The sequence below is a fragment of the Felis catus genome, chromosome E3, assembly GCF_018350175.1.
Source record: "Felis catus isolate Fca126 chromosome E3, F.catus_Fca126_mat1.0, whole genome shotgun sequence".
In the NCBI taxonomy this organism is placed as follows: Eukaryota; Metazoa; Chordata; class Mammalia; order Carnivora; family Felidae; genus Felis; species Felis catus.
The window spans coordinates 7,484,745-7,511,792 of record NC_058383.1 but is presented as its reverse complement, the minus strand read 5'-3'; the positions used below and the strand labels follow the sequence as shown (position 1 = coordinate 7,511,792).

Here is a 27,048-nt window from a genome sequence, read left to right as displayed (position 1 = left end):
AGTGATGCACTTAACGCGGTACATGTTATGGTAGCAGAAGTAGAATGGTTAGATAAGGGGGCAGAGTCTGGGCTCTGGGCTGGCTGCCAGTGTTTGGTGTCCCCCACCTGGCCTGAAGGCAGTCACTGAACACCAGCCCTGGAGGAGGGATCTTGGGTGTGAGCTACTTTCACAGCTCATTTTTGGCGAGAAGGAAAAGACAGAAGATGCCATCAGTTTCTCCTTAGGTGCCTTCAGCAAATCCTACTAGTACTTTTATTTTTGTGGGCAAGGGCTGGGCAGTTGAAGAGGGAATGGAAGCAGATGGCTCTGTTTCTCTCTGGTCCTTGGTGGCCTTCCACACCCACTGGCTTTTGTCTGTGTCTGGCCAGGGTTATTACTAGAAGCTGTGACCTTCTGTGCAGCTTAGTCTCAGGGAGTCCCCATTCAGTCCCGCTCACTGGGCCTTTACGATAGAATACAGGGTCTCCTGCGGGCTCTCCTTGGAAGGGGTGCAGGGAGGGGCTGCCGGTGACGAGCTGGAGAGGGTGAGGGAGGCATAGAGGATGCCACCGTCATCCTGGGCTTCACCCTGGTGAGAATGAAGAAGGGCGTGAGTGGAAGGGGAGCTGTACCCAACTTAGAGCAGTAACCCCGTAACTGAGTGCCCCACCAACACCACAGTTCCTCTATTCCATCTACCCCACCTTCTCCAATCTTCTTTTTAATTCCTTTAGGCTCTAGTCTGGGCTGCTTACCTTGGGGTCCAGCTTGGGCTCTGTTTTTTGTCCTAGAAAAATTCAAGGTGTGCTGGGGTCAGGTGGCATGTCAGCCAGGGCAGAGAGATGCACGGGGGCCTTGGGGAGTGAGATCATCTGCTAGGTCAAGACCAGGGTCAGGCCAGAGGGATGGGTGGGACAGGGAAAGAGGAGAATGCTGAGGCAGGTGTGTGGGCAGGGGGTGTGTGAGGAAGGGCGAACCAAGGTGGAGAGAGGGGAGTGTCACAGTAAGAATTTACCTGTAATCCCGATGTTCTCATACTTCTCCTCAGTGTTTTGGACCGATTCCCTGTGTGCGAAGGAGAGGGCGGGAAGTGCATTAGAGGCTGGGCAGAAGTGGGTTCAAACCTCTGTGGGAGCTCTGCAACCCCCTGACACTCAGGTGAGCCAAGGTTTGAGGCTCTCAGGAGGCCTGGGAGAAGATTGAGAGGCAGTTTGCCGTGTAGCCAGTAGACGTCCTGAGACTCCCTTGAAGATAGATCATCCCGGAGAAGCGGCTTTGTTGGAAGAGCCATCAGAAGTGTGATGGTCTTCTGGCCGGTGCCCAGGTGGGAAGGGAGAGAGGGGAGGGAAGGGGCTGAGGGAAAGAAAGAATAGAATAGGGAAGATGGGCTGGAGGAAAGGGGAGGATGAAGAAGAGAGCTCTGGAGGGAGGGAAAGAGGGAGAAGGCCTGGTGGTGGAGGAGAGAGAGGTGAGGCTAGAAGCTGAGGAGGGAAGTGGCTCTGAGAAAAGAGGTGCCCACTGGAAGGTGAGGAGGAGAGCTGCTGTCCCCATAAGGACCTTCCTGTTTCCCAAACAGGACAAGCACTCACCCGGCTACGGTTCTGGCTTTAGTCTGCAGACCTGTAGGGGAACAGCAGCATGTCAGGGTGCCATCCACAGAAGGCATCTCTCCTCCCTGCCTTCCTGCTCTGTGTGCTCTGAGACCACCCCTAGACAGGTCAGGGCAGCGGAACAGCTCTGTTGGACCTACCTGGGACTCTTGAGTGGCACCTGCTGGCACTCTGAGGCTGCCCAACCCTGTTCCGTGGTTGTCCTCAACACTAAATCAAGAGAATCGCTCTTGCCTGCTCTCTCTCTCTCTCTCTCTCTCTCTCTCTCTCTCTCTCTCAGCCCTTCCCTTTGCTTCCTTTCCCCTTCCTTGAATTCCTCACCCATCCCTCCACCTGCTCCTTCCACTGCTGAGCCCTGGCCCACCCACCTCCTCCTCCCCCTCCTTTGGCCTTTATCATAGACTCACAGCTCTCTCATGCCCTGATACACTGGCTTTCCATGTTTCTCTCCCCTCTCCTGAACCTCGTGGCTGGAATCTGTCTGTGCTGCAGCCAGTTTCTCTCCACCCTCTGCCACTGAAACCTCTGCTGTCCCCCTGCCACCATCTCCCCTCCTGTCCTTCTGAGTCTGTCTACAGCATTTCCCAAGGATCAGCCCCTGGTTCACAGACATCCCCTCCACCACCCAACACTATCCTGGGAGGTCCCATCATCAACAGGGACAGCCCTCTGAACACATGGGACTCCTATGTCCCCCCAACTCTAGTGACCTCCACTCCACTCAGCCATACCCTGGACTCCTTTTTATCCCTGGGATTGAGAACTCTGAAATATTAAATGCCAGCATCATTTTTATACTACAACTTTCTTTCCTTCTAGCTCTCTTTTACCATCAGCCTGTTTGGTATATCTTTGTTTTGACCCTCTGATAATCCACTTTCTTTTGGGCTGTCCAAGCTCCCTGATGATCCTCTACTCTCTACTCCTGCCCTTTCACTAGCTCCTTGACTGCCTGTGTTCCCCTATCCTTATGCCACACTTAGGTGACACAGCTCTAATTCTGGATGTGGCTGATGGCAGAGAATGCTATTTGCCTACCTGATATCCATTCATTTCTTACTTTTTAAAAATTTTTATTTTTAAGTAATCTCTATACCCAACGTGGGGCTCAAACTCACAACCCCGAGATCAAGAGGCACATGCTCTAGTGACTGAGCCAACCAGGTGCCCCACCATTCATTTCTTCTTACTTAGTTACAGAACCTTGATTTTAATTGGGGTGGCAGTATGCTGCCCTACTGATAGATGTGGGACACAGGAGTACATCCTAGCCAGTAAGATTCAAAGGGAAGTTGGAGGTAAGATTTTCAGGAAGCCTCTTTAAAAGGAGGACAGACAGCTGTGGCATAGTCTTTTTTCCCTTCCTTCCTCCTGTTTCCTGTCTGGATTCGGAAATAATGGCTGGAGTCTGAGCAGCCATCTTGGATCATGAGGCAACCTTCAGGATAAAAGCCAGTGGCCAGGACAGTGAGCAGGAAAATAGAAGTCTGAGTGCCTAAGGACAATGGCCTCTGCTATCTGTTTCCTCATCCTTTTATATGAGGGAAAACAATAAACTCAGTCTTATTTAAGCCCTGTTACTTTTGGTCTCTGGTGCCAGCAGGTGAACATAACTCCTAATGAACAAGTCCCAGAGGCTTCTAACCTGCATGAGGAAAAACATGTGGCGATGCTTTTACACAGTTTATGGCTTCTCATCTGAGTTGAATTCTTAAATACTGTCTTCCATTTCCTCAATGACTATGTCACATTTTTCTTCATCTCTAACCCCCATCCTCACTCTAGAGACAACCACTGTGATTTTTCCTCTGCAGAATTAAAAACAATTCCTATACCTTTGAGTTTATCAATGTTTTTATTCATGGCTTTTATGTTTATGTCATATATAGGGAGATCATCAACACTCCATGGTTATAAAATAGTCTCACATGCTTTCTTCTGGTGCTAGAGTTCTTCCCCCCACATTTAACTCTTTGATCTCCATGGAATTTATTTTGGTGCAAATTATGAGATAATATTATTTTCTCAGATGGCTGCTCAATTGTTCCCTCACCATGTATTGAATTACTCATCTTTCCCCATTGATTAGAAATGCCAGATTTTAACCTACTAAATTCCTGAATATATTTTGACCTGTTTGTCCTGCCTATATTCGGGCTTTTCTCTTTTAATACATTGGTTTATCTGTGTATGAATATGACAGCATCGAATCATTTTAGTTATTGCAGCTTAATAATTACAGGTGCTAGTGCTCACATAGTCCTTATTCTGTGCCAGGATCTGTTCTCAATGAATTACATTTAATTGTCATGACAACCCCCAGGGTGAGTACTATTATTATTCTCATTTTACCGATGAGTAAGTTGAGGCACAGAGTAATACAACCACTGCACCAGAGTTTCCCCAGCCAGGATTTGAGTGCAGGCGGTCTAGATTCTATGCTGCTCACCTCTGTGCTTTAATATCTGATAGGGCTAATCTCCTCTCACTGAAATCTTTCTCTAGAGGAATTTCAAATTAGTATTGGAGGGTGTTGGGGTGTAAATAATTAATGTCTCTAGCCTTGTCCTCTCTTTTAGCTATAAATGCATACATCCAAATTTCTGATGAACCTCTGGGCTCAGATGCCACACAGGTATGTCTAACATGTCCCAAGCTAAAGAATCATTCCCCACCCCCCACCCACCCTCCGCCCCCAAACATGGTCTTTGACCTCTTGTATTCTCTAATTTGCTTGGTGGTTTCATCCAAGTTCTTCCCACTCCCTTGCCCCTGTACCAGCCTGATCACCAAATCCTACTGATTTTCTCTCTTGAACTCTTCCAGAGTCTGGCTCTATCCCTCCACCCACACTGCTACTGCCTTAGATTGGCCTGGCCCACCTCTGGCGCCTCCATCCCAGATGTATCTGGATGGAGAACTGCTTCACGTTGCCTCTAGGAGCAGAGGCTCTTGGGTGTGATTTACGAGGTTCTCTTCTCCCATCTCTAGCCTCCTCCACTGCATGGAGCTGCTTAGAGTTCTCCCACTGCTTTTCTGTACCTGCAGGGACAGTGACATCTTCACCACCCTCACCACTTGCCTAGCTAATTCTCTTATACTCTTTGAGACTTTCTGTAGTGTCACTTCCTATGGGAAGTTCTCCATGATTCCCCTCCTCTGTCCTAGACTACCACAGCTCTTTCCAAATGAGGCAGTCACCTCCTTTCCTCTCCCTCTGCCACTGAGTTCCTTGAAAGCAGGACCCACACTTTATTTACACTTGTATCTCCAATTATAAGCCAGACCCTGGAAGATAAGCCCTCAACCAATGCTTGCTGAGCTGAGCCAACTTCCTTTCCCTTCTGCTCTCTCCTTACTCTTCTAAGAGCTGACCCTCCCCTCCCCGTGAATCAAAAGATGAAGATTAGGGGCGCCTGGGTGGCTCAGTCCGTTGAGCGTCTGACTTCAGCTCACGTCACGATCTTGCGGTCCATGGGTTCGAGCCCCGTGTCGGGCTCTGGGCTGATGGCTCGGAGCCTGGAGCCTGCTTCTGATTCTGTGTCTCCCTCTCTCTCTGCCCCTCCCCCGTTCATGCTCTGTCTCTCTCTGTCTCAAAAATAAATAAATGTTAAAAAAAAATTAAAAACAAAAGATGAAGATTGATGATAAATGATTAAGTCAAGAGACAAAAACTAGAAAATGATCAGATTTGTGGGGCGGGACTGGTCTGGAGCAGTGGTTCTCAAACTGGATCACACACGGACACCACTTGTTGAGATCTTTAAAAATGCAGATTCCCAAGCCCAGACCTCAAGGCCAGCAGGGATCTGCATTTTTAAATGTAGGATGACCTGGGGTCATTCTGATACTGGTGGATTCTAGGAAACATTCAGTTGGGAAACTTGGGGACAAGTTGGAGGCGTAGCCCAGAACCACTTACCTTTGCTTCTCTTCCACCTGAGGAAGACAATCAGTCCCAAAACTGCTATTATGAGCACAACACCAGCCAGTGCCACCCCGACTGCAGCTCCCACACTCAGGGGTGAAGATGCTGAGCTCCCATTGTCCTCTACGACATTGAGGTCAGCTGTGATGGTGGCTGCGGTGGTGGTGCCCTTGGTGGTCGCCTGGGCAGCTGAGAAGACACGAGAATTTAGCAGATTCTCCTCTGGAGGCTTGAGGTATTTGGATGAAACTGTCACATCTCATTCCCTAGTTTGGGGAATATTAAGGGTGGGGAGGAACTCCGAGAAGAAATTTTAAAAATGAATGGAATAGTCAATTCCTTAGAAAAAGTACCAAAACCAGAAAGAAGCCAGCCCTAAGAAAACTCAGAGGAAAAAATTAATGAAACCTACGTAGGAATGAATTTATTAGGAAACAGGACAACAGAGAGAATAATAAGTGCAGGGAGTGGTTATTTAGGGGAAAAACAAACAACAAAAAACAAGAAAGAAATAAAACAGACAAGACTCTTGTAAACCTAACAAGAGTTTGTTGAAATCATTTGTGAGTGTATGCTCATTATAGGTTGATAAACTTAAAAAAAACTGAATTGGATGATTTTCTGAAACAAACAAAAATTTCTGAAAATGGAGTTAAGAAGTAAGACACTTTCACTGATAGGTAAACAAAGAAGTGAGGACTCTTGGGGCACTGGCCTGGCTCAATCAGAAGAGCAGGTGACTCTTGGTCTCTAGGTCATGAGTTTGAGCTCCACACTGGGGGTAAAGATTATTAAACAAAGTAAATAAACTTAAAAAAAAAAAACAAAAAAGGAAATGAGAGCCCTATTAAAAACTACCTATCATAAAGATTCCAAGCTCAGGAGGCTTTATGGGTAAATTTTTTTTTTAATTTTTTTTTAATGTTTATTTTTGAGAGAGACAGACAAGACAGACAGGACTATGAGCAGGGGAAGGGCAGAGAGAGAGGGAGGCACAGAATCCGAAGCAGGCTCCAGGCTCCCAGCTGTCAGCACAGAGCCTGATGTGGGGCTTGAACTCTCGAACCGTGAGATCACGACCTGAGCTGAAGTCAGATGCTTAACCAACTGAGCCACCCAGCTGTCCCTATGGGTAAATTCTTGTGAAAATTTAAAGAACAAATAATTCCCAGATGGATTCTAGAACACAGGGAAATATGGGAAAGAGGCAATTCTAATTCGTTTTGTAAAATGATAACATAACCCTGATGCTAATTTATCTATCTATCTATCTATCTATCTATCTATCTATCTATCTATCTATATTTTTTAATGCAGGTTAAAACAACAAAAGGCTGGGTTTTTTACCGATCTGAGTGGAGGAAAATACCCAGTAATTGAGCAGTGGAAGGATAGGTAGGTACAACCTTTGGGAGTGCATTTGTAAAGTGTAACATACCCAGGTGTGCCCTTTGACCCAGTGCTTTCAATGCTAGAAATTTATCCTGTGGAAATGCTGGGCAAGTGTTCAAAGGCCTGTATTTAGGGGTGTTCCTTGCAGCTTTGTGATGCCCCAACAAGCTAAACATCGTTATTTATTTATTTTTTTACTTGTTTTATTTTTTATTTTTAAAAACTTACATCCAAATTAGCATATAGTGCAACGATGTCAGGAGTAGATTCCTTAGTGCCCCTTACCCATTTAGCCCATCCCCCCTCCCAAAACCCCTCCAGTAACCCTCAGTTTGTTCTCCATATTTATGAGTCTCTTCTGTTTTGTCCCCCTCCCTGTTTTTATATTATTTTTATTTCCCTTCCCTTATGTTCACCTGTTTTGTCTGTTAAAGTCCTCATATGAGTGAAGTCATATGATGTTTGTCTTTCTCTAATTTCACTTAGCATAGTGCCCTCCAGTTCCATCCATGTAGTTGCAGATGGCAAGATTTCATTCTTTTTGATTGACAAGTAATACTCCATTGTATATATAGACCACATTTTCTTTATCCATTCATCCATAGATGGACATTTGGGCTCTTTCCATACTTTGGCTATTGTCGATAGTGCTGCTATAAACATGGGGGTGCATGTGTCCCTTCGAAACAGCACACCTGTATTCAGTGGATAAATGCCTAGTAGTGCAATTTCTGGGTCCTAGGGTAGTTCTATTTTTAGTTTTTTGAGGAACCTCCATACTGTTTTCCAGAGTGGCTGCACCAGCTTGCATTCCCACTAAACATCTTTAAATAGGACACTGAGTAAGTAGATACATTGTGATACATTATGGCATGGAGACATTCTGTGGCCTGTGTGTGTGTGTGTGTGTGTGTGTGTTCATTTTTGGGTGAGAATGCAAGCAGGGAGTGCAGGGAGAAGGGGACAGAGTATCTGAAGCGGGCTCTGAGCTGATAGCAGCGACCCCAATGTGGGGCCTGAACCCAGGAATCAAACCATGAGATCATGACCTGAGCCGAAATCAAGAGCCAGACACTTAACTGACTGAGCCACTCTTGCACCTCCCTGCAGCCTTTAAAAAAAAAAAAAAAAAAAAAAAGCATAACTGTACATGTACTGAACTGGAAAGATAGTGGAATAAAAATAAGTTGTAGAGCAGAATAGTAATGTGGTTTGATTCTATTTGTGTTATGTATCTATATCTGTATCTATATCTGTGAGAGAGGACATTTCCGCAGAAAGAAGTAGTGGCTGGAGAGATAAAGTGCAGAGGGAGGAATAGACTTTTCATTCGACTCCCTTCTGTATTGTTTGAACATTTTTAAAAAGGCAGTATAAGTATTACCAGTACCTTTACTATTTTCAAAATTTAATGTTTATCAAAGTTATATAGGCACGTAAGTTAAAAAGTCCACACATTCCATAGTATATAAAGACAGCAGCCCCTGCATAAGCCTCTCACTCCCTCCCCACTCTACAGAGTCAACTGTTTTAGCACCTTTTAGTGCTAAAACCTTTTAGCTGTTTCTTTCGGCATTAACCTTGTATTTCTAAATCACAAGCATACACTGTTGTTGCTTGAATGGTTGGAAGTATTGTTGATTTACTTCCTACCATTGAAATCGAGGATTTAGAACTCTCACACCCCTGTTTTCTCCTTTTTACTGGACAGTCCAGCATTCGATGTCCTTTTCATGAGATGGGGTCTTCACTTGGCTTTTGGGACACCATTCTCTTGTGGCTCTTTTCCTGCCTCTCTAGCAGCTGCTTGTTGATTCCTCCTTTTCCCAACCTATAACAGTCATGGGCCCTTCTCAGTTCAGTCCTAGGACCCCCTCTCTATCTACACACACTTCCCAGATAATTTATCCAGTCCCATGACATCAACTATCAGCGACAAACTGATCCCACCCAAATTTACATATCCAGTCATCTCTTCCCTGGCTCTCCTGAATCCTGTATCTCACTGTCTACTTACACCTCTGTTTATCTTGTAATGTCTCAAATTACAGAACTCTTGATTTCCTCCCAAACCTGTTCCTACTGCATGTCCCCCTCTCAGTAAATGGCAGTGCCATCCTGTAAGAAGCTCAGGCCAAAAGCCTCAGAGTCACCCTTGCTTCTTCTCTCTTTCTTACCCCCCACATCCCATCATCTGCAAATCCTGTCTGCTCAGTCTTCAAAATATAACCAGCATCTCACCTGCCCTTGTTGTCACCCTATTTCAGGCACATCACCTCTCACTGGTGTCCCTGCTTGTGACCTTGCTCATCTTTACAGTCTTATTCTCCATACAACATCTGGAGGGACACTTGTACAATGCACATCAGCACAGCAGGAAACCCTCACTAGACTCATTACACTGAGTAAAAGTTCTTTTCTTCACTTTCAAAGCCACACTGGACTGCCCCCCCCCCCCCCCCCCCCCCCGCCTGTTCTGATCTCACCTGCTGCCACCATCAGCCTCTTTATCTGATTCAGCCACACACTTGTCCCACCTCATGGCCTCTGCCCTTGCTGATCCCTCTTGACTGGAACATTCTTCTCCAGACCTCTCCCTGACTTCCTACAGATTTGTGCCTAGGCTGGATTTTTCTGCTGGCTTCTCTTAGATCCACTCCCCAGCTCCTCTCCACTTGCTTTGTGCCTTTGGGGGCTGGTCTTGGTGGACTCAATCCATGGGCTCTCTCACCAGCTGGTTCCTAGTCAGTAGCCAGTCAGAGTCATCACCCAGAGATGGAAGGAGAGAAGAGGGCAGATCATGGCATAGCCCTTGGTCCCCTGTCTGACAGGTCTTATATTAGGGTTTTCAGAGACACAGAACCAATGGAATATAGAAACAGATGTGGAGTTTTGAGGTATTGGTTCATGTGATTATGATAGCTGAGAAGCCAGAGTTTGCTATCTCTAAACAAAAGGCCCAGGAAAGCTAGTGATGTAGTTCTAGGCCCAGACCTGTGGGTCTGAGAACCAGGGGGACCAGTCAGATTCCAAAGTCCCAAGAACCAAGAGCTCCAAAGTCTGAGAGCAGAAGTGGAGATCCCTGCCCATCCTCTACTTTTTTGTTCCTTTAGTTCTCTCAAGGGTTTGGATGATGCCCACCCACTGCTAGACTCTTCTGGAAATACCATCACAGACTATCCAGAAAGAATGTCTTATCAGATCTCTGAGCATCCTGTAAGCTCGCTCAAAACTAACCATCCCAGATATGTTGACTCTATCTCCCCAGAGGCTACAGCTCATCTCTGGGTCCCCCTTCTTCCTACTCTGTTCCTCAGTCCTGGGGATGGTCTCAGGGGTCTCCCATCCCTGACTGGTTTCCCCATCCTGTGCCCTACTCTAAACTCTCCCCAGTCATCCTGTTTGAGCGGCTGCTTCCTGCCAGGACTCTGACTAATGTTCCCAGAGCCTTTGATGTTCCGTCTGAATAGAGTAGCACCCTTAGCAACCTTTATCCCTCAGATTCTGCTCCAGTTCCCTCCTTTTCTCTTTTCACCACCACTGTACATGCAGAATTAATTTGTTGGCTTTCCCTTGAGTCTTCTTGCTCATCCACACTTATGTACAAAGAGCATTGTTGTACACATGATTTGCTCTTTTTTTTTTTTTTTTTTTTTGCTGCTGTTTCCCCAGTGTCCAGATTAGCACTCGACACATAGTAGGTATTCAGTCAATATTTGTTGAACGAATGCATGAGATAATTTTCTCTTAGAATTTCAAGCCATTCAACCATTGTTTTCCAGCTTCCTCTGTTACTATGGAGACCGCCAAAGCCATTGTGATTCTTGAATCTCCTGCAGCCTGTTTCTTTCCTCCTTGGAAATTTGTTGGATTTTCTTTCTTTTTATCCCTGACGTTTTGAAATTTCATGTTGTAGTGTCCTGAAGTAGGTCTTTTTATTTGTAACCATTTTTCTGGGCTTCTTTGTTCTGGAACATTTCTAGAGTTATCTAGGATATTTTCTTCCCATGACCTTATCTCTTCTCTGTGTCTGGAACTCCTGTTATTCAGAGGCTGGAGCTCTTGGGCCAATCCTCAGTTTTTCTTATCTTATAGTTTCTGTATGACTTTACTATGGCAAATGGAAGAAATGACCACAAACTGGGTGACTTAAAACAGAAGTTTAGTTTCTCGCAGTTCTGGAGGCCAGAGGTCAGTGAGCAAGGTGTCACGGGCCGCCAAACCTCAGGAGGCTCTGGGGGAGAGTCTGTTGCCTACTTCCTCCAGTTTCTCGAGGCTGCACCACTGAGTCTCTGCTCTGTGACCATATTGCCTTCTGTGATAGGTTCCCTCCACCTCCCTTTTAGAAGGAGGCTCCTGTTTGCATGTAGGGCCCATCCAGCTAATCCCAGGTTTCTCCACCTCAGAAGTCTTAGCTGAATCGTATCCCTTACCATGGAAGGTAATAATCATTAGTTTTGGGGACTGGGATATGAACACGTCTTTGTGGGGGCCACTATCCAACCCACCAGTTCCCAAATCCGTGACTCTTTGTCTACCTTCTGCGATATTTCCGTCAAGTTTTTCTTGCAATCTTTAACCGAGTTTTCTATATTTGCCGTTATATCTTATATTCTCAAGAGCTCCTTGTTTGGAAAGCTCCCTCTGTTATACAGGCTTGCACTCTCTTAACTTTCTGAGGACGGTAGTTATCTGAGTTTCATTCTTCCTCCATTATTTTGATTTTTTCCAGGAACCCCCTCCCCCCTCTCCCCACTGCATTGGTTTTGCTGTGTATTTCATGGGGGAAGGATTCCTTAAGTGTTGAATGCAATCATATTTTAAAAAAAAATCGTTTTTAACATTTATTCATTTTTGAGAGACAGAGAGCATGAGTGGGGGAGGGGCAGAGAGAGAGAGAGAGAGAGGGAGACACAGAATCTGAAGCAGGCTCCAGGCTCTAAGCTGTCAGCACAGAGCCTGACACAGGATTTGAACTCACGGACAGCAAGATTATGACCTGAACTGAAGTTGGACGCTTAACTGAATGAGCTACCCAGGCACCCCTGAATGTAATCATATTTTTAAATGGCGTCTCTAGCCTCAGGCATTCCAGGCACAGCAGAGGCAAGTTGTCAATCATCAGGACTGGGGGATTCCATGCCAGGCCAAGACCCCATCTTGCTGCCTTGGTTGCCAGTGTGTTGCCACGCTTGGTTGCCACGCTGATTGGTAGCTGTGTATGTGGTCTGGGAGAAAGTGCTTGTTAGCTAGTGGGCTGTAGGATCTTTTAGGCTTTCTGAATCCTTTCTGAGCCCATCAGATAGATTTCCTAGAGAAAAATCTCCTGATTTCTTGCCATGGTAGGGTAGGGGATACCAGCTGGGCTATCCTGAGTCCTAGGAGGCATCTAAGGGGGTAAGGCATTTAGGATCTCATCAGTTCACCAAGTCTCCAGTTTTAAAGACTGAACCCTTGGGGCGCCTGGGTGGCGCAGTCGGTTGAGCGTCCGACTTCAGCCAGGTCACGATCTCGCGGTCCAGGAGTTCGAGCCCCGCGTCAGGCTCTGGGCTGATGGCTTGGAGCCTGGAGCCTGTTTCCGATTCTGTGTCTCCCTCTCTCTCTGCCCATCCCCCATTCATGCTCTGTCTCTCGCTGTCCCAAAAATAAATAAACGTTGAAAAAAAATTAAAAAAAAAAATAAAAATAAAGACTGAACTCTTGCCCCCCGGTATGCCTAGGGTACTGCCCCCAGAGTCCCTCTGCTCCATTCTTTCTAGAAAGCAAATCTCCAGTCTCTGCTGGGTGGGGAGGGGGTGTAGAAGTTTCCCTGCTTCTTTTTATTGTTTTAAAACTTTTTAAATGTTTATTTATTTTTGAGAGAGAGAGAGAGACAGAGTGTGAGTGGGGAGGTGCAGAGAGAGAGGGAGACACAGAATCTGAAGTAGGTTGCTGACAGCGCAAAGCATGACCTGGGGCTCGAACTCACAGCCTGACCTGGAGCTCGAACTCTCAAACTGCGAAATCATGACCTGAGCTGAAATCAACTGCTTAACCTACTGAGCCAACCAGCCGCCCCTCCCTGCTTCTTAAATACATTATCACCTAGTACCTTTCCAACCCCCTTTTACTCCCACTGTCAGGGGTTCTGGGGTGGCTCTTCCTAAACCGTTGAGGGGTTTTGCAGTGTAAGAATTGCCTTTTTTTGGCGCTCCCCACTGCCAGATTATGGCTTGGCTCCCCTGGTCTCCTAAGCAGATACATTAGTCTATGTCTTTCCAGCTTCCCAAATATTGTTTTTCACCACATAGCTCACATATTTTTTTGTCCCTGTGGATTTTTGTCTTAAAAAATTCTCTTTGGGGGGCACCTGGGTGGCTCAGTCGGTTAAGCATCCAACTCTTGATTTTGGTTGAGGTCATGATTTCATAGTTGGTGAGATTGAGCCCTGTGTTGGGCTCCATGCTATCAGCATGCTTGGGATTTTCTCTGTCCATTTCTGCCCCTCCCATGCTCTGCTCTCAAAATAAATCAATGAACTTAAAAAAATTATCTCTGCTGTCATTTTAGTAGGGTTTGGTAGGGAGAGGATGTAAACATGCATATAACCTACCGTCTTGGCCAGAATTTGTGCAATATTTTATAGTGAAAGTTTAAAAAGATGAATATTCAGAAATAATGTTGCATATTAATAATAAAAATAAAAGATTTAAAGGAAAGCAATATCTCTTGTGAGATGTTGACATGGTCTTTAGAAGAACACACCCAAGGTTATTGAGGGCTATAAAACAGGAACTATTTCTGGGTGGAAGATTGTATATTGCACTGACTTCTGTTTTCATCAATTGCTTTCTAGATTTAATGCAATTCCAGTGTAAGTGCTACCGATAGGTGTTTTCCTCAGAACCGGGCAAACTTATTCCAACATTTGTGTGAAACAATAGGCCAAAACAATAATAAAGTTTTTGAGGAAGTAATGTGGTTCTGATGGAAATAGTCTTGTCAACCACTGAAACATGACCAAGTTATAATCACTAAAACAGAGTGGTAGTGATATAAGAAAAGACAGAACAGTGAAATGGAGATGACAGACCAGAAAGGATGCTATTCTACAAAAAGCCCGGCCTAGGAATCAATGGAGAAGAGAAAAATTATCCCATAAATGGGGTTGGGACAATTGATTCATTTCTTGGTATGAAGATCAGTTTAATTCTTCACCTCATACCATATAGCAAAATAAATTCTCACTATATTAATGTGTTTTATTGTGAAGTCATATAAAAATCAGAATAAATTAGGGGCACCTGGGTGGCTCAGTTGGTTAAGCATCCTACTTTGGTTCAGGTCATGATCGCAAGGTTCCAGAGTTCAAGCCCAGCATCAGGCTGTGTGCTGACAGCTCAGAGACTGGAGCCTGCTTTGGATTCTGTGCCTCCCTCTCTCTCTGCCCTTCCCTCCCTCTGTGTCTCTCTCTCTTAAAAATAAATAAACATTTAAAAAATTAAAAATAAATTAATAATTTAAAAAATCAGAAGAAATTAAAATCTTTTCAGCCCCTAGGAGATATAGGATTTTTTGGCTAAGAAATAAAAGAGAAAATTATAAAGGAGAATACAATGAGATTTGCCTACAAAAGGAAAACATCTGTATATAGAAAACATTGTTAAACTAGCCACAAACTTATCAGTTCTATTTGCTGCAAATATTCCTTTAGGGTGATGTCTTTGCATGGTGGCACCTCACTTGGATTAAAAAAACGTTTATTACTTTCCTGTATTTTTTAAAAATATGAGTATAGATATCCAATTAATTGTATTAATTAAAAAATTAATTTACTGATGAAAAACTCATAGTAAATGTGACTGAACTGAGAAATGAGGAAAGTTGGAGGATCAGGAAAGGAGGAAGAGGGGTCTGGGGAGAGCGAAAACCTCTCAAAAAAGGCCATTTAAGGGAATATGGAGGAGGTGCCAGAAATAGAAATCCAACGCTGTCTTGCTAAATTCAGGTTGTGAGCCACTTTCTATTTGCTCTGAAACCAGCACGGTGGCCAGATGGGACAGTGGTTTACCAAGGGTGGGGGCACGGAGAGTGTCCTTCCACCCAGGAGCAGTGATACGTTGTTAGAATTGTCAGTGCAAGTGATTATAAAGAGAAGACGTGGGATTTTTAGTTTTTAAGGAATTTTCTACAGATAATATTCTACAGACAGTGCATCCCCTAGTGCCTGCTCCTGGGAAGGGCTCCCTCCCCAACTGCTCTGGAGACCGACAAACCTAGGTTCAAGTTCCCAAGGCCTGCTGGGTAACATGGGAAGATCTGCTGCTGTAACACATCCCGTTCCTGGGTTAAAATAGGTGAAGACAACAATAGGATCAGGTCAGCTGTGAAGCTGCGCAGCTACTAGGTTAAGAGTGGAGGCTCGGGGGTGAAACGGGGTTCAAGTCCTGCCTGCGCCATGAGTGTGGCTCTGGGCAGGCGTTTAGGCTCTTTGAGCCTCAGTTTCCCTATCTGTAACAAGAAGATAAGAGCAGTGCCTACTGTTACTGTGGGGTCGCGGGGAAGGTTGTTAACCAGGGTGACGTACACCTAGTTGTTCAACCTGACACAGTGCACGGTAAGCGGCAGCCGCCATATTTCTGCTGTAGATGGCATGTCTCAAAGGCCAGGATGGAGGAGTGAGATCTGAGCGGACAGTGGGGACGGTGCAGGCAGAGGTGGGGACCAGGGGTGGGGGGAGGCAAGGAGGGTAAAGAGGATGGAGGCAGGGGAAGAGGGGGATGGGAAAGGAGAGGAGGGAAGGGGCTGGGGCAGGGAGCATCGTGGGCCAGGTTCCGAGGAGCAGAGCAGGAGAAGGAGGCAGGGGGGACTGGGAAAAGAGGTAATGGGGCGTGGCCAGGGGACAGGGGTCTTGGGTCATGATTGGGTACCTGCTGTGTGTGCTGGGTTGAGCCCGCGACTGTGGGGAGACACAAGACTGGGGGCTGGCAGGGGCTACTCACAGGGACACAGGACAAAGGGAAGGCAGACCACGCCCTGAAGAAGTCAAGTCCACCTGGACAGCGTGGGGTGAGGGGAGGGAGGCAAGACTGGAGGTCAGCTTGAAGCAAGAAGGGAGGATTCCTGGGCAGCCTGGAAGGTGCTGAGGCTGGGGGAGCGGGGTGGGGACTGGCTCCGGAGGGGGCAGGGAGGGGGATGGGCAAGGAAGGCAGCCCAGGTTTGGGGAGATCCAGGAGAAAGAGTAAAGTTGGCAGAGGCCTGGGGAGGGGAGAGGGGTGGGGAGAGGAGTTTGAGAGAAGGGGTAAGCAGGAAGATTGGGGCCTGGGCCAGGCCTGGGGGATGAGGGCACCATGCAGGGTGGGTGTGGTGGCTGCCGGGCAGCTGGACTCACCGTCGGTAATGGTGAGTTTGGTCCCTGGGATGGACTGCCACACTTGTTTGCCGTCTCTTAGCGTTTCCACTTGGACCCGGCAAAAGTACCTATTCTCATCTTTTTTCCGCAGGTTCCGTATATACAGGGTGCCGGAGTTCTGATCCTCTCTCAAGTCCAGGGAGATCCGGTTCTTGTAATCCTTATGGATAAAACGCTTCGTACTGTTGTAGATGACCTCTCCATGGAAGTCTGTCCTTCTGACGGCTATACTCAGTCTGGGATCCTTGGCTAACTCCCAGCAGTGGAAGTAGGAGAAAGAGATGCAGGTGGAACCACCCTCGGGGGCTGAGAGAGACGCTGGTTGGTTGACCCCAAAGTCAATGTTTGGATTGCATTCTTTTGAGCTGCCTGGAGGAGAGAGAGGAGAGACTTTGAGCCACTGGGAGAGATGAGGACGATGACCCCAGACCTTCTGGCACCCTCGCTCACAGAGCACACCAAGTGTGACAGATGGCAGGACCGGCCCTCTGGCCTGGGTGTCCCCCTTGCCGGGCTTGGGGTAGGGAGGAGGGTGAAGGGTTGGGGAGGACCTGGCACCATGGGACCAGCCCGCTGGAGTTGGGAGGCCTGGCCGGCTACCCCAGCAGACCCCTTCTCCAGCTGCCCAGCCACAGCCCTTCCTGGGGACTCCTGGCCCTCGGGGCAGAGTTAGGGTGTCCTGGACACTCACCAGCCTGCAGAGATGCCGGCAGCAGCAGCAGGGACAGCAGCAGGGACGGACCCATTGCCTCACTCTCCTCCCAGGAGAGGAGAAGCCAAGCAGCTCTGTCAAGGCCAGAGGGCAGGCCCTACAGACATGTCTCCTCGGGGAGTCCAGAGGAACGTGGAAAGCGTGGATCAGGTTCCTTCGGAAGAGCAAGGGAGGGTGAGCTTCCCCAAGCTCGCGGGCCCCCGGAGTACCCAGCACTTCCTTTATCAATCTGGTTTCTTCTTTTTCTACATTGCAAAAGCGCCTCCCTTGTGGTCAGTGCACAGAGAGCCATGAGAAAGGCCCCCAACTTCTTTCTTCACATGGAGGGCCATAGTTCATGGCCTTTCTTCACATGGCCATGGTTCATGGTTCTTTCTTCACATGGCCACCCCACACCTTGGCCATCTGTGGCCTCGCCTCTTCCATCTCAGCTCCTGGCCACCTCTCCTCAGGAGTCAGTCTCTGTCTCTCCAGCTCTCCTTCTCACTGGCTCTCGGCATCTCCTGGCCTCTTTGTGTCATCCAGGTGAAGGGGCTGCAGCAGGACCAGTTTGGCTCTTCCAGCCAGAGGACAGGCAGCCATGAGTCTCTGCCCAGCTAATGTCTCCCCAGAGGAAGGAGGAGGGACCCACTGGTGATCAAATGGCCTCGACCCCAGCACCAGGCACCAAGGACACCCAACTTGCACCTGGCGGCTCTCCCTCCCAGCAGGGGCTCCCCTGCCCAGGACCCAGGCCTACCAGGCTCCTTCCCTCCCCTGGTCAGCTCCTTTTGTGCAATCTCACACCATCCCTGGGGTTAAGAGGTGAGGGTGGGCCTTCTGGAGCCCATGCCTCGACCCACAGGAGGCAAGACTTGATCAGCAGGCCCCTCTGTCCTCCACTCCACAGATGAGGAGACCAAGGGCTCAGAGAAGCCCTGCCTCAGGTCATGTGACCCTTGAGGCAGGTCCAGGACTCAAACTCCAGTCTCACTGAGTCCACAGAGCCTTCTGCTCCTTCTGGATGCTCCCACCAAGTTGCACCACACAACCTAGGGCCTTGGCTCCCTTCTGGGGGGTAAGCCCCAGGAGGCTGTATTTTTATAATGCTCCTTAGGTCATTCCCTCCACAGCTGTGAGAGCCCTGGCTAATTGGGAGCCTTCCTTGAGCAGGGGGGAAATAAGGCCCAGAACAGTATGAGTCACCCTCCGGACGGTCCCTGGACCGTCTCCAATCGAGGGCACTGCCAGCCTGTGACTGCTGGTGGGTGGGGACGAGATACTGGGGCTGAGACCATTGGTGACTCTCTGTGCTGGTTTTAGGAGGCTCAGCTCCCTCCCTCCCCAGAATGAGGTTGGCATTGGCTTACTCAGTAGATAGTGGGGATTGGAGAACATGATTTCATCACAGGAAGTGGCCCCATCTTCTGGAGGCCGAAGCAAGAAGACCAGCTTCCTTTCTCAGTTGCTTCCTCAGTCCTAATTTTCCCCCACGCTTCTCCCAGGGCCTTCCAGGCAGCCCCTGCCCTGTCCCTGTGTCTGCATTTCTTGTACTTCCTCCTAGGCCCCAGGAGACAGGTTCTGCATTTTCATGGAATCCCCTTCTCTGAGCCAGGCCCTAAACATCCATTGCCTCATTTTTCAGCCCTACAACATTGGGTGGTGGATTTGTTGTTTTTCTATTTTCACCATCAGGAAACTGAGGCACCATCAGGAAGCAGCCTTAATGTCATGGAGTCCACTGGGCTGTGAAAGACATTTGGGTGAATGGTGACAGCTGGAAAGGTGGACAGAAGAGAGGACAAGGGACCGACTGCCTTTTTGGCAGTTCCTCTAGAGGGTGACCTGCCCTGTCTGAGGGGTGACACCTGAATTTTATTCCCACCTTACCTCCCTGGCTGTGGAACCTGGCTGGACAGTCTCTTCTTTGCCAGGTCACCCAAGGAGGGGGCTGGACCCCAGTAGGGGGTGCCCCAGCCCCTTCTGTTGGGCAGCGTGCCATGTTTACTCAACAGGCTCTGGGTCACTTTGGCAGAGTACCTGTCGCCCGGGTTGCCTCAGGCCCTGACTCTCCCATATACGATCTCCCTAGATGCAAGCTGCACATTCCATGCCATGTTCAAGCCCCTGGCCCCAGTGGGATCCCTATGAGACTTGAAATTAGGAGACATGATTTCTGCTCACAGATGGTGTGTGGTCTTTGTGTTTGTTCATCCTCTCTTGTCCTGGTAGCATGAGAGGGCCCTGTAATCAGCATTGAGCTGTGGCTCTACTCACAGAGGGGCTTCTGGAAGGAGGAGGGCCTGGTGTTTTGTGATTCCCTGATGGGCAGAGCCTAAATGCAGGTTTTTAGCCCAAGGGGTGGCTGTGGGGGAGGGGTCAGGAGTGGGGGAGGGGTCAGGGACAGAGTGAGGGCTATGAGCTGTGGACCACAATTTGAGAATACGGCTTACATCTTCCTCCAAGTTCTCCTAAGTTTCTGTTCTCCCTTCCTCATTGGCCACATCTGTCACTGTCCCAGTCCCTTCCCCTCCATGGCACCTCACCCTGCTCCTGCTTTTCCCCCAAGATCAGGAGTAAGGCAAAGAGGTCTGCTCTCACTACCTCCATTCATTGTGGTGGAGGTTCTAGCTTATGCAATAAGGCAAGACAAAGAGGTAAAATTGTTCTGTGTTTTCTGAGAATCTGTATTTATGTATTTGGCAGTCATTCATCACATGGCAATTGTATTGACTTTTTTTTTTTTTTTTTTTAATTGCATTCTTGATGCTCTGGCACTTGTGGCCTTGCTGACTGGGAAGAGATGGCCCCTCCCAAGGCTAGCCTATTCTTAGATCTAGGGAAAAGCCTCCCAGCATGCCTTTCATATGCAAACTAACCCATGAGACCCATACTCTAAAACACTACTTTTATCTAATTCTCACACACCAATCCAGTATTTCCTCTGCCCTGAGTCAACCCTGTCCTTGGTGCCAGACAACTAAAGATAGCACTTGTAACCCAAGGCCCATTCAAATTCGTCAAACTAGCCAATCCTAAACTGGTTCCTCTTCCTTATCTTGTCTTGCCAGGGGAAAACATAATAAAGGCTGTGATCTATGCCTTCCGCTTGGTCTTGCTTCTGCCTCCTCTAGTGTTTCCCCAGGTGGCCCTCTATGGCATGGCATTTTCCTTCTCTGCAAGAAATGTCAGTTATAAAAACCTTTCAGTGTCATTACCCTCTCTGTGTCATCACTCAGTCTCCTGTATAAATTAAAACTCTGTGAGTATAAGAATTGAGCCAAAAGGCATCCAGATTGAAAAGGAAGAAATAAAAACTCTTTATTCACAGATGGCTTGGTGCTTTATGTAGCCAATCCAATGGAATCAACAAAAAAACCTACTAGAACTATAAGTGACTTAAGCAAGTTCACAGGAATCAAGAGCAATACACAGAAATCAATTGTTTTCTATATACTAATGACAAAAAGTGGAAGTCAAATGAAAACACTATCACTTACAATAGCTACAAAAATATGAAATATTTAGGGGTGCCTGGGTGGCTCACTCGGTTAGGTGTCTGACTTTGGCTCAAGTCATGATCTCACAGTTCGTGAGTTCAAGCCCTGCGTTGGGCTCTGAAATGACAGCTCAGAACCTAGAACCTGCTTCAGATTCTTTGTCTCCCTCTCTCTCTGCCCCTCCCTCGCCCACATTCTGTTTTTCTCTTCAAAATAAATAAACATTAAAAAATATTTTTTAAAAATATTAGAGGCACCTGGGTGGCTCAGTTGGTTGAGCATTTGACTTCAGCTCAGGTCATGATCTTGCCGTTCATGGGTTCGGGACCTGTATCGGGCTCTGTGCTGACAGCTTGGAGCCTGGAGCCTGCTTTGGATTCTGTGTCTCCCTCTCTCTCTGTTCCTCCCCTGCTCACACTGTGTTCTGTCTCTCAAAAACAAATAAACATTAAAAATTTTTTAAAAATATGAAATACTTATAACAATATGTGCAAGATCCGAACAGAACTAGAAAACATTACTGAGATAAATTAAAGATTGACGAATGGAGATTTCCTACATAAGTATGAACAGTATCAATGCTGTTCAGAAGTCAGTTCTCTCCAAATTAATATGTAAATATAACACAATCTCAGTCATAGTCCCAGTAGGCTGTTTTGTGGAAATTGGCAAGCAATTCTAAAATTCCTATAGAAATTCAAAGTACTTAGTACTTAGAATTCCTATAGAAAGTCATAATACTCAAAGTGCTATCTCTAGTTGTCTGAAATTGAAGAACAAAAATGGAGGATTTATGTTACCTGACTTTAAGACTTACTGTAAAACTACTGTAGTCAAGATATATTAGTGTCAAGACAAATAGGTCAATGGAACTGAAACAAGTACAGAAAGAGACCCACGATTATGTGGTCAATTTATTTCTAACAAAGATGCAAAGACAATTCAGTGGAGAAATTATAGTCTTTTGAACAACTGGTACTGGAACAACTGGAAATTTATATAAAAAAAATGAACTTCATATTTTGTTTTTGTTTTTATTTTTTTTAATGTTTACTTATTTCTGAGACAGAGACAGAGCATGAGTGGGGGAGGGGCAGGGAGTGAGGGAGACACAGAATCCAAAGTAGGCTCCAGGCTCTGAGCTGTCAGCACAGAGCCTGATGCAGGGCTTGAACTCACAAACCGTGAGATCATGACCTGAGCCGAAGTCGGTCGTTCAACCGAATGAGCCACCCAGATGCCCCTCATATTTTGTACTATATACAAAAATTAAATCAAAATGAATCATAAGCCTAAATTTAAGTCCTAAAATTATGTAACTCAAGAAAAAAAAAAAAAACAACAGGAGAAAATCTGTGACTTAGGTGCAGATTTCTCACCAAAAGCATTAAAGAAAATACTGTTCGGGGCGCCTGAGTGGCTCAGTCAGTTAGATGTCTTGATTTTGGCTCAGGTCATGATCTCAGGGTCATGGGGTCTTGCTCTGCCCTGAGTGCAGAGCCTGCTTGGGATTCTCTCTCTCTCCTTCCCCCTCTGCCCCTCCACTGCTCACTAGTGCACACCCTCTCTCTTTCTAAAAAATTTAAGTTAAAAAACGAAAATCATAATGAGATACCATTCTATATCTGTTAAATGGCTAAAATTGAAAGATCAGTCATACTGTTGGCAAGGATGTGGAGCAACTGGGAATGTAAAGAGGTACAACTGATTGAGTCACTCCTTAAAAAGTGAAACATATACCTACTACCTATACATATACATGTACCACATACACATACCACTGACAGGTATCACTGTGTTGACCAGCAGCAGCAGCAGCACATGGGGACTTGTGAAAATGAGAAGTCTCAGGCCCCAGTCCAGCCTGTTGAAGTTTGACAACCACTGCTCCTGGGCAAGGACACTGACTTTCAGGACCTGCCTTGTCTGTTACCTTTACTTTTCATGGCAATCCTGTGAGATGAAGAAATTTTATTCCCACCCATCAGAGGAAGAAACTAAGGTTCAGACAGGTCACCTCACTCACTCTAGTTCCCTCTACTGGGGCGGCCTGGACTTTGGACAATGCTCAGATCTGTGTGCCTTGGGTGCTTGGCGCTTTCCAATATGATTACCCTTCTTCCCAGCTCAGCCAGGAGATTAACCTCTGCCATGTCCCCTCTCCTCCCACAGCTCTTCTAGAGAAAGCCATTCATCAGTGCTTCATTCATCTGGATGCTTGTCAAGGTCTGGGGAAACAAAGGCAACAGAATGTGAGCATGAGGTAAGGCAGGAAGATGACAATGGTTCCCTGAAGGACAGGGAAGGAGGAGAAACCAGGAGCCAGATCTTGGTCTCTACCCTTCCCCATGAACTGCCTGGTGTCACTGCTGACAACAGCACTGTGTTTATTTACTTCCTCCTGTTTTCTATCCAGAGGACAGCGCCCAGAGAGGGTTTCTTCTGCCCTGGTTGGGGGCAGGCATGCAGTGAGCCCTCCAGGAATTAGGACCCAGCTGGGAAGGGAAGACTCACCCGTGTGAAGCAAGGAGAGGGAGGCCACAAAGTCAATGCTGAAACAGGTGGGGATGACATCTCCCACTTACTGGGTGCTGGGTGTTTTGCTTATTTGCTGTGTTCTTGATGCTTTGACAGGTGGAGCCTCACTGACCAGGGAGAGACTGCCCCTCTCAGTGCTGGCCAGTTCCTAGAGATGGCAAAGACTTGCCCAGGAGCACACCTTTCATATGCAAACCAACCAGTCCAGAGCCCAGTCCAGAGCCCGTACTCCAAACCACCTCTTCCATCTGGCTCTTCTGCTCCAGGAGGGCAATATTCCTCCAGCCCATTCTCCCCAGGGCAGCCCCTAATCTGCAGAATCCGCTGAAATTATTCCCACTGGCCAATCTTAAACCAGCTTAACCTGCTTTGCCTTGTCTTTTCCACAGACACTAGATAAAGGCTCCTGCCCGTGTTTTCCCTTCACTTCCTCTGCTTCCTGCCCGACCTTGGTGTCTCCCGATGCAGCCCTGCATGAGATTCCATGCCTCTGGGATCTAGGGATCAGTGAGTATAAATTCTTACCTCATGACAGTAATTTCTGTGTCTTTGTGTCTTACCATATCTGATTCAAACAAATCCAAATAAAATTATATATATATATGTATATATATACATGTATATATATATATGTATATATATATTAAATGTTTATTTATTTTTGAAAGAAGGAGAGAGAGGGCCAGCAGGGGAGGGGCAGAGAGAGAGGGAGACACAGAATCTGAAGCAGGCTCCAGGCTCTGAGCTGTCAGCACAGAGCCGGAAGCAGGGCTCGAACTCAGGAACCGCGAGATCATGTTGGCAGCTTAACCATCTGAGCCACCCAGGCGCCCCTGAAATTACATTTTAAAGTAGGAGTTAACTCTCCCCGTAGGCAGGGTCTGTTATGGTCCTCATTTTACAAGAGGAAACTGAGGTCCTGAGTAAGGTTGTGACATCACTTAAGGTCACATTGCCACTGAATACCTGCTGTGGTGTTGGGTCTGTGCCTCTGCTCCCCCCACTTCCCCATGCAGTGACAACCGTCAACAGTCCTCTGGGCCACATCAGCACCCAAGGGTTCCCTTTTCTGTGTTGTCTTCCTGCTACACAGGGACATGCTTGAGGACTGACCGGGGCATGGAGCTTTGGGTCCTTGGCACCTGGCATAGTGCACGGGGCAGTCAGTGCCGACTGGTGTGAGTGGAAAGAACACAGAGGTGGGTGTCAGGTGATGACGATCCATGTAGCTTTCCAGTCAGTGTGCAGTGTTTTCTGTCTTACCCCATTCTGTCCTCCCTCAGACCCTCTAAGGGAGGTAGCTGTTATCCCCACTTTACAGGTGAGAAGACTGAGGCTCGGGGAAGGGAAGGCATTTGCCCAGCAGTCTGACCCAGGGGCTGCCTTCTGTGGAGTCTGCCACTGTCACATTCACAAGTTTCATTTGTCATGTGACCGAGACTTCCTCACCTGTCAGCCTCCTCCTCATGGCCGCCGGCTGCATTCCAGCTCCTGATCAATGTGGCAAATGCCAACAGAGCCTCTCAGAGGTGAGAGCAGAGGGCTGAGGACTGGGAGGCACCGGCTGACTCCTGACCTTGCTGTCCTCCCAGCTTGAGGGAGGAGGAAGGATACTCTCAGAGGTGACCCTTGTCGCCCTTCCCCTCTGTGTCACAAACAGCTCTCCAGAAGCCCCGATTCATAGCATTTGCCAGTTTCCATGGTGCAAGAACTCCCACAGTATGGAGTTAGCTACCTCTGTGTGGACCAAATGTTTGCATCCCCACTGGACCCCCCAAATTCCCATGTTGAAGCCCTAAGCACCAGTAGGGCTGTATTCAGAGGTGGGGCCCCTAAGGAAATAACCAAGGTTAATGAGTCATGGGGGTGGAGGGCTGATCCTCTAGGACTAGTGTCCTTACAGAAAGTGACGTCAGAGTGCTGCTGTCTCTGTCTCCACACGCACCTGCCGAGGGAAGGCCTTGTGAACACATAGCAAGATGGCACCGCCTACAAGCTACAGGCGGTGACCTCAGGACACAACCTACCCTGCCAAACCTTGATCTTAGACTTCCCACACTCCAGAACTGAGAGAAATTCCTGCTATTTAAGCCACCCGGTCTGTGGCATTTCATCATGGCAGCCCGAGCAGACTAATACGACTCCCGATGTGAAGTCACTGAATTTGAGCCAAGAAGAAATGCACAGCGGCAGGTGCTTCTACGTTATTCCCACCATGCAGATGCGACAGCATAAATAACGTCAAGAGCATAGATAATAGTAATACGTGGTAAACTATGTAGGCAGAGACGAGCTTTCTTCCTTTTTAATATAATTTATTGTAAGGTTGTATTTTTCTTTTTTTTTAGGTTTATGTATGTATGTATTTATTTATTTACAGTGCTGGGGGGGGAGGGGCAGAGAGAGAGGGAGAGAGAGAGAATCTCATTAGGCTCCACACAGTTAGCAGTGTGGAACCCCATACGGGGTTCAAACTCATGAATTTTGAGATCATGACCTGAGCGGAAACCATGAGTTGGAGGAGTAACTGACTGAGCTACTCAGGTGCCCCAGGTTATATTTTTTTCTTGATTAAAAATTAAGGAAACATTTTTAAATGTTTATTTTTGAGAGAGAGAGAGAGAGAGAGCACGAGTGGAAGAGGGGCAGAGAGAGAGAGAGGGGGACACAGAATCCAAAGCAGGCTCCAGGCTCTGAGCTGTTAGCACAGAGCCTGACTCAGGGCTCAAACTCATGAACTGTGAGATCATGACTTGGGCCAAGGTTGGCGGCTTAAGTGACTGAGCCACCCAGGCGCCCCTTGATTAAAAATGTTTTATTGTGTTAATGCATACTTAACAAAAACTTACCATTTTAGCCATTTTTAAGTATACAGTTCAGTGGCATTAGGTACATTTATACTGTTGTACACATATTTAATATTTAACAGTGGCTGTGTTGAGAAAGGGCTCACAACATTGCCCCAAATTAATAATCAGCTCCAGTACGTTTCCGTCTGTGGGATCCCCTTTATCCATGGTCATCAGGTGGCTTAGCAAATTCAGAAGAAAAAGCCAGAAAATGCTTTTGTTGATGTGCATTTCACAGAATTCAAATTTAAGGTGAATTATCATGGACACATAGTCCTCCTCCTTTTTTTCCTTCCTTTATTTGAAATATGTTTTTAGTGGCCTGAGCTGAGCACATTCTTACAAGGCCTGAGCTGGCCAACGGATCTCAGCTGAGGTGACACTTTGGTTCATGTCGGCCTCAAACTTCACGTCATTCACTGCGTGTCACTGGCCCCTGGTACTGATGTGTTTTTGGTTTGAAAGTGTTTTGGTGTGGACGGGTTGTGCCCCCTCTGAAGGCTCTAGGGAAGGATCCTTCCCGCCTCTCCCAGTTTCTGGAGCTCAAAGCAGGCTCAGGGTCCTGGGCCCGTTGAGGCACCACGCAGTCTCTCCCTCCCATGTCTGCCTTCCAGCATGACAATTGGCTTCCCTATATTCCCTGTTCAGATGCAGAGTGGCTGCTGGCCCTGGTGGCCCTGATCTTTCACTGGAGCATAATTACTGTGATAAAGTGGTTACCAGTGCATCTTGGACAACACAAGCTGGGATGAGGGTGAGACCCAGGAGACCCGAGATAGGGAGTTTGCATCTGAGAAGAGTGAGCGTGGGTGGTGACCCCCATAAGGACCCCAGGTGGAAGAGGCTTCTCCAGAGTCTGGGGGTAATAGCTGCAAATGGCTCCCAGGCACACACCCTGTCACGGACCTTTATTAACTCGTGGTGTCTATAGAAATGTAATTTTTCGGTGCCAGCAAAAGGCCAGAGTACAACCAGAGCCCTGTGCCTTATGTCTAAATATTTAAGTTATCATAACTTGGCAAATAATATCTCTCTGCCTTGAGAAGTATGCCTTCATAATACAAAATTGAGAAATGTGTTTTTATGCAAATGACAGCAAAACAAAGACAGTTGAACTGATTATTATTACAGGAGCCTGGATGTTCTGTTTTGGGTTGGCGATATTTG

The 27,048-nt window shown here is 47.2% G+C and overlaps 1 protein-coding gene and 1 long non-coding RNA gene across 2 annotated transcripts; one reads left to right on the top strand and one right to left on the bottom strand.

Annotated features, from left to right (window-relative positions):
- Positions 1 to 216: 216 nt before the first annotated feature.
- Positions 217 to 18,148, bottom strand: PILRA (paired immunoglobin like type 2 receptor alpha). The gene is made up of 7 exons (XM_011290397.4): positions 16,995 to 18,148; positions 16,283 to 16,672; positions 5,515 to 5,709; positions 1,572 to 1,602; positions 998 to 1,047; positions 738 to 769; positions 217 to 571 (listed from the first exon to the last, which is right to left on the bottom strand). Exons 1-7 carry the CDS (start codon positions 17,047 to 17,049, stop codon positions 437 to 439), a joined length of 888 nt encoding a protein of 295 aa, XP_011288699.3. The 5' UTR covers positions 17,050 to 18,148; the 3' UTR covers positions 217 to 436.
- LOC109495132 lies at positions 17,051 to 25,592 on the top strand. The gene is made up of 5 exons (XR_006591223.1): positions 17,051 to 17,189; positions 22,667 to 22,757; positions 22,911 to 23,055; positions 23,422 to 23,539; positions 24,126 to 25,592. It is a non-coding gene; the product is annotated as an uncharacterized LOC109495132 (long non-coding RNA).
- Positions 25,593 to 27,048: the final 1,456 nt, after the last annotated feature.

Coding starts and splice junctions, on each gene's coding strand:
- PILRA (XM_011290397.4), bottom strand. CDS start 17,049: ATGGGTCCGTCCCTGCTGCTGTCCCTGCTGCTGCTGCCGGCATCTCTG. Junction 5,710..16,282: donor CAAACTCACCATTACCGACG/GTGAGTCCAGCT, acceptor GTGTCTTCTCAG/CTGCCCAGGCGACCACCAAG. Junction 1,603..5,514: donor CAGGTGGAAGAGAAGCAAAG/GTAAGTGGTTCT, acceptor GTTCCCCTACAG/GTCTGCAGACTAAAGCCAGA.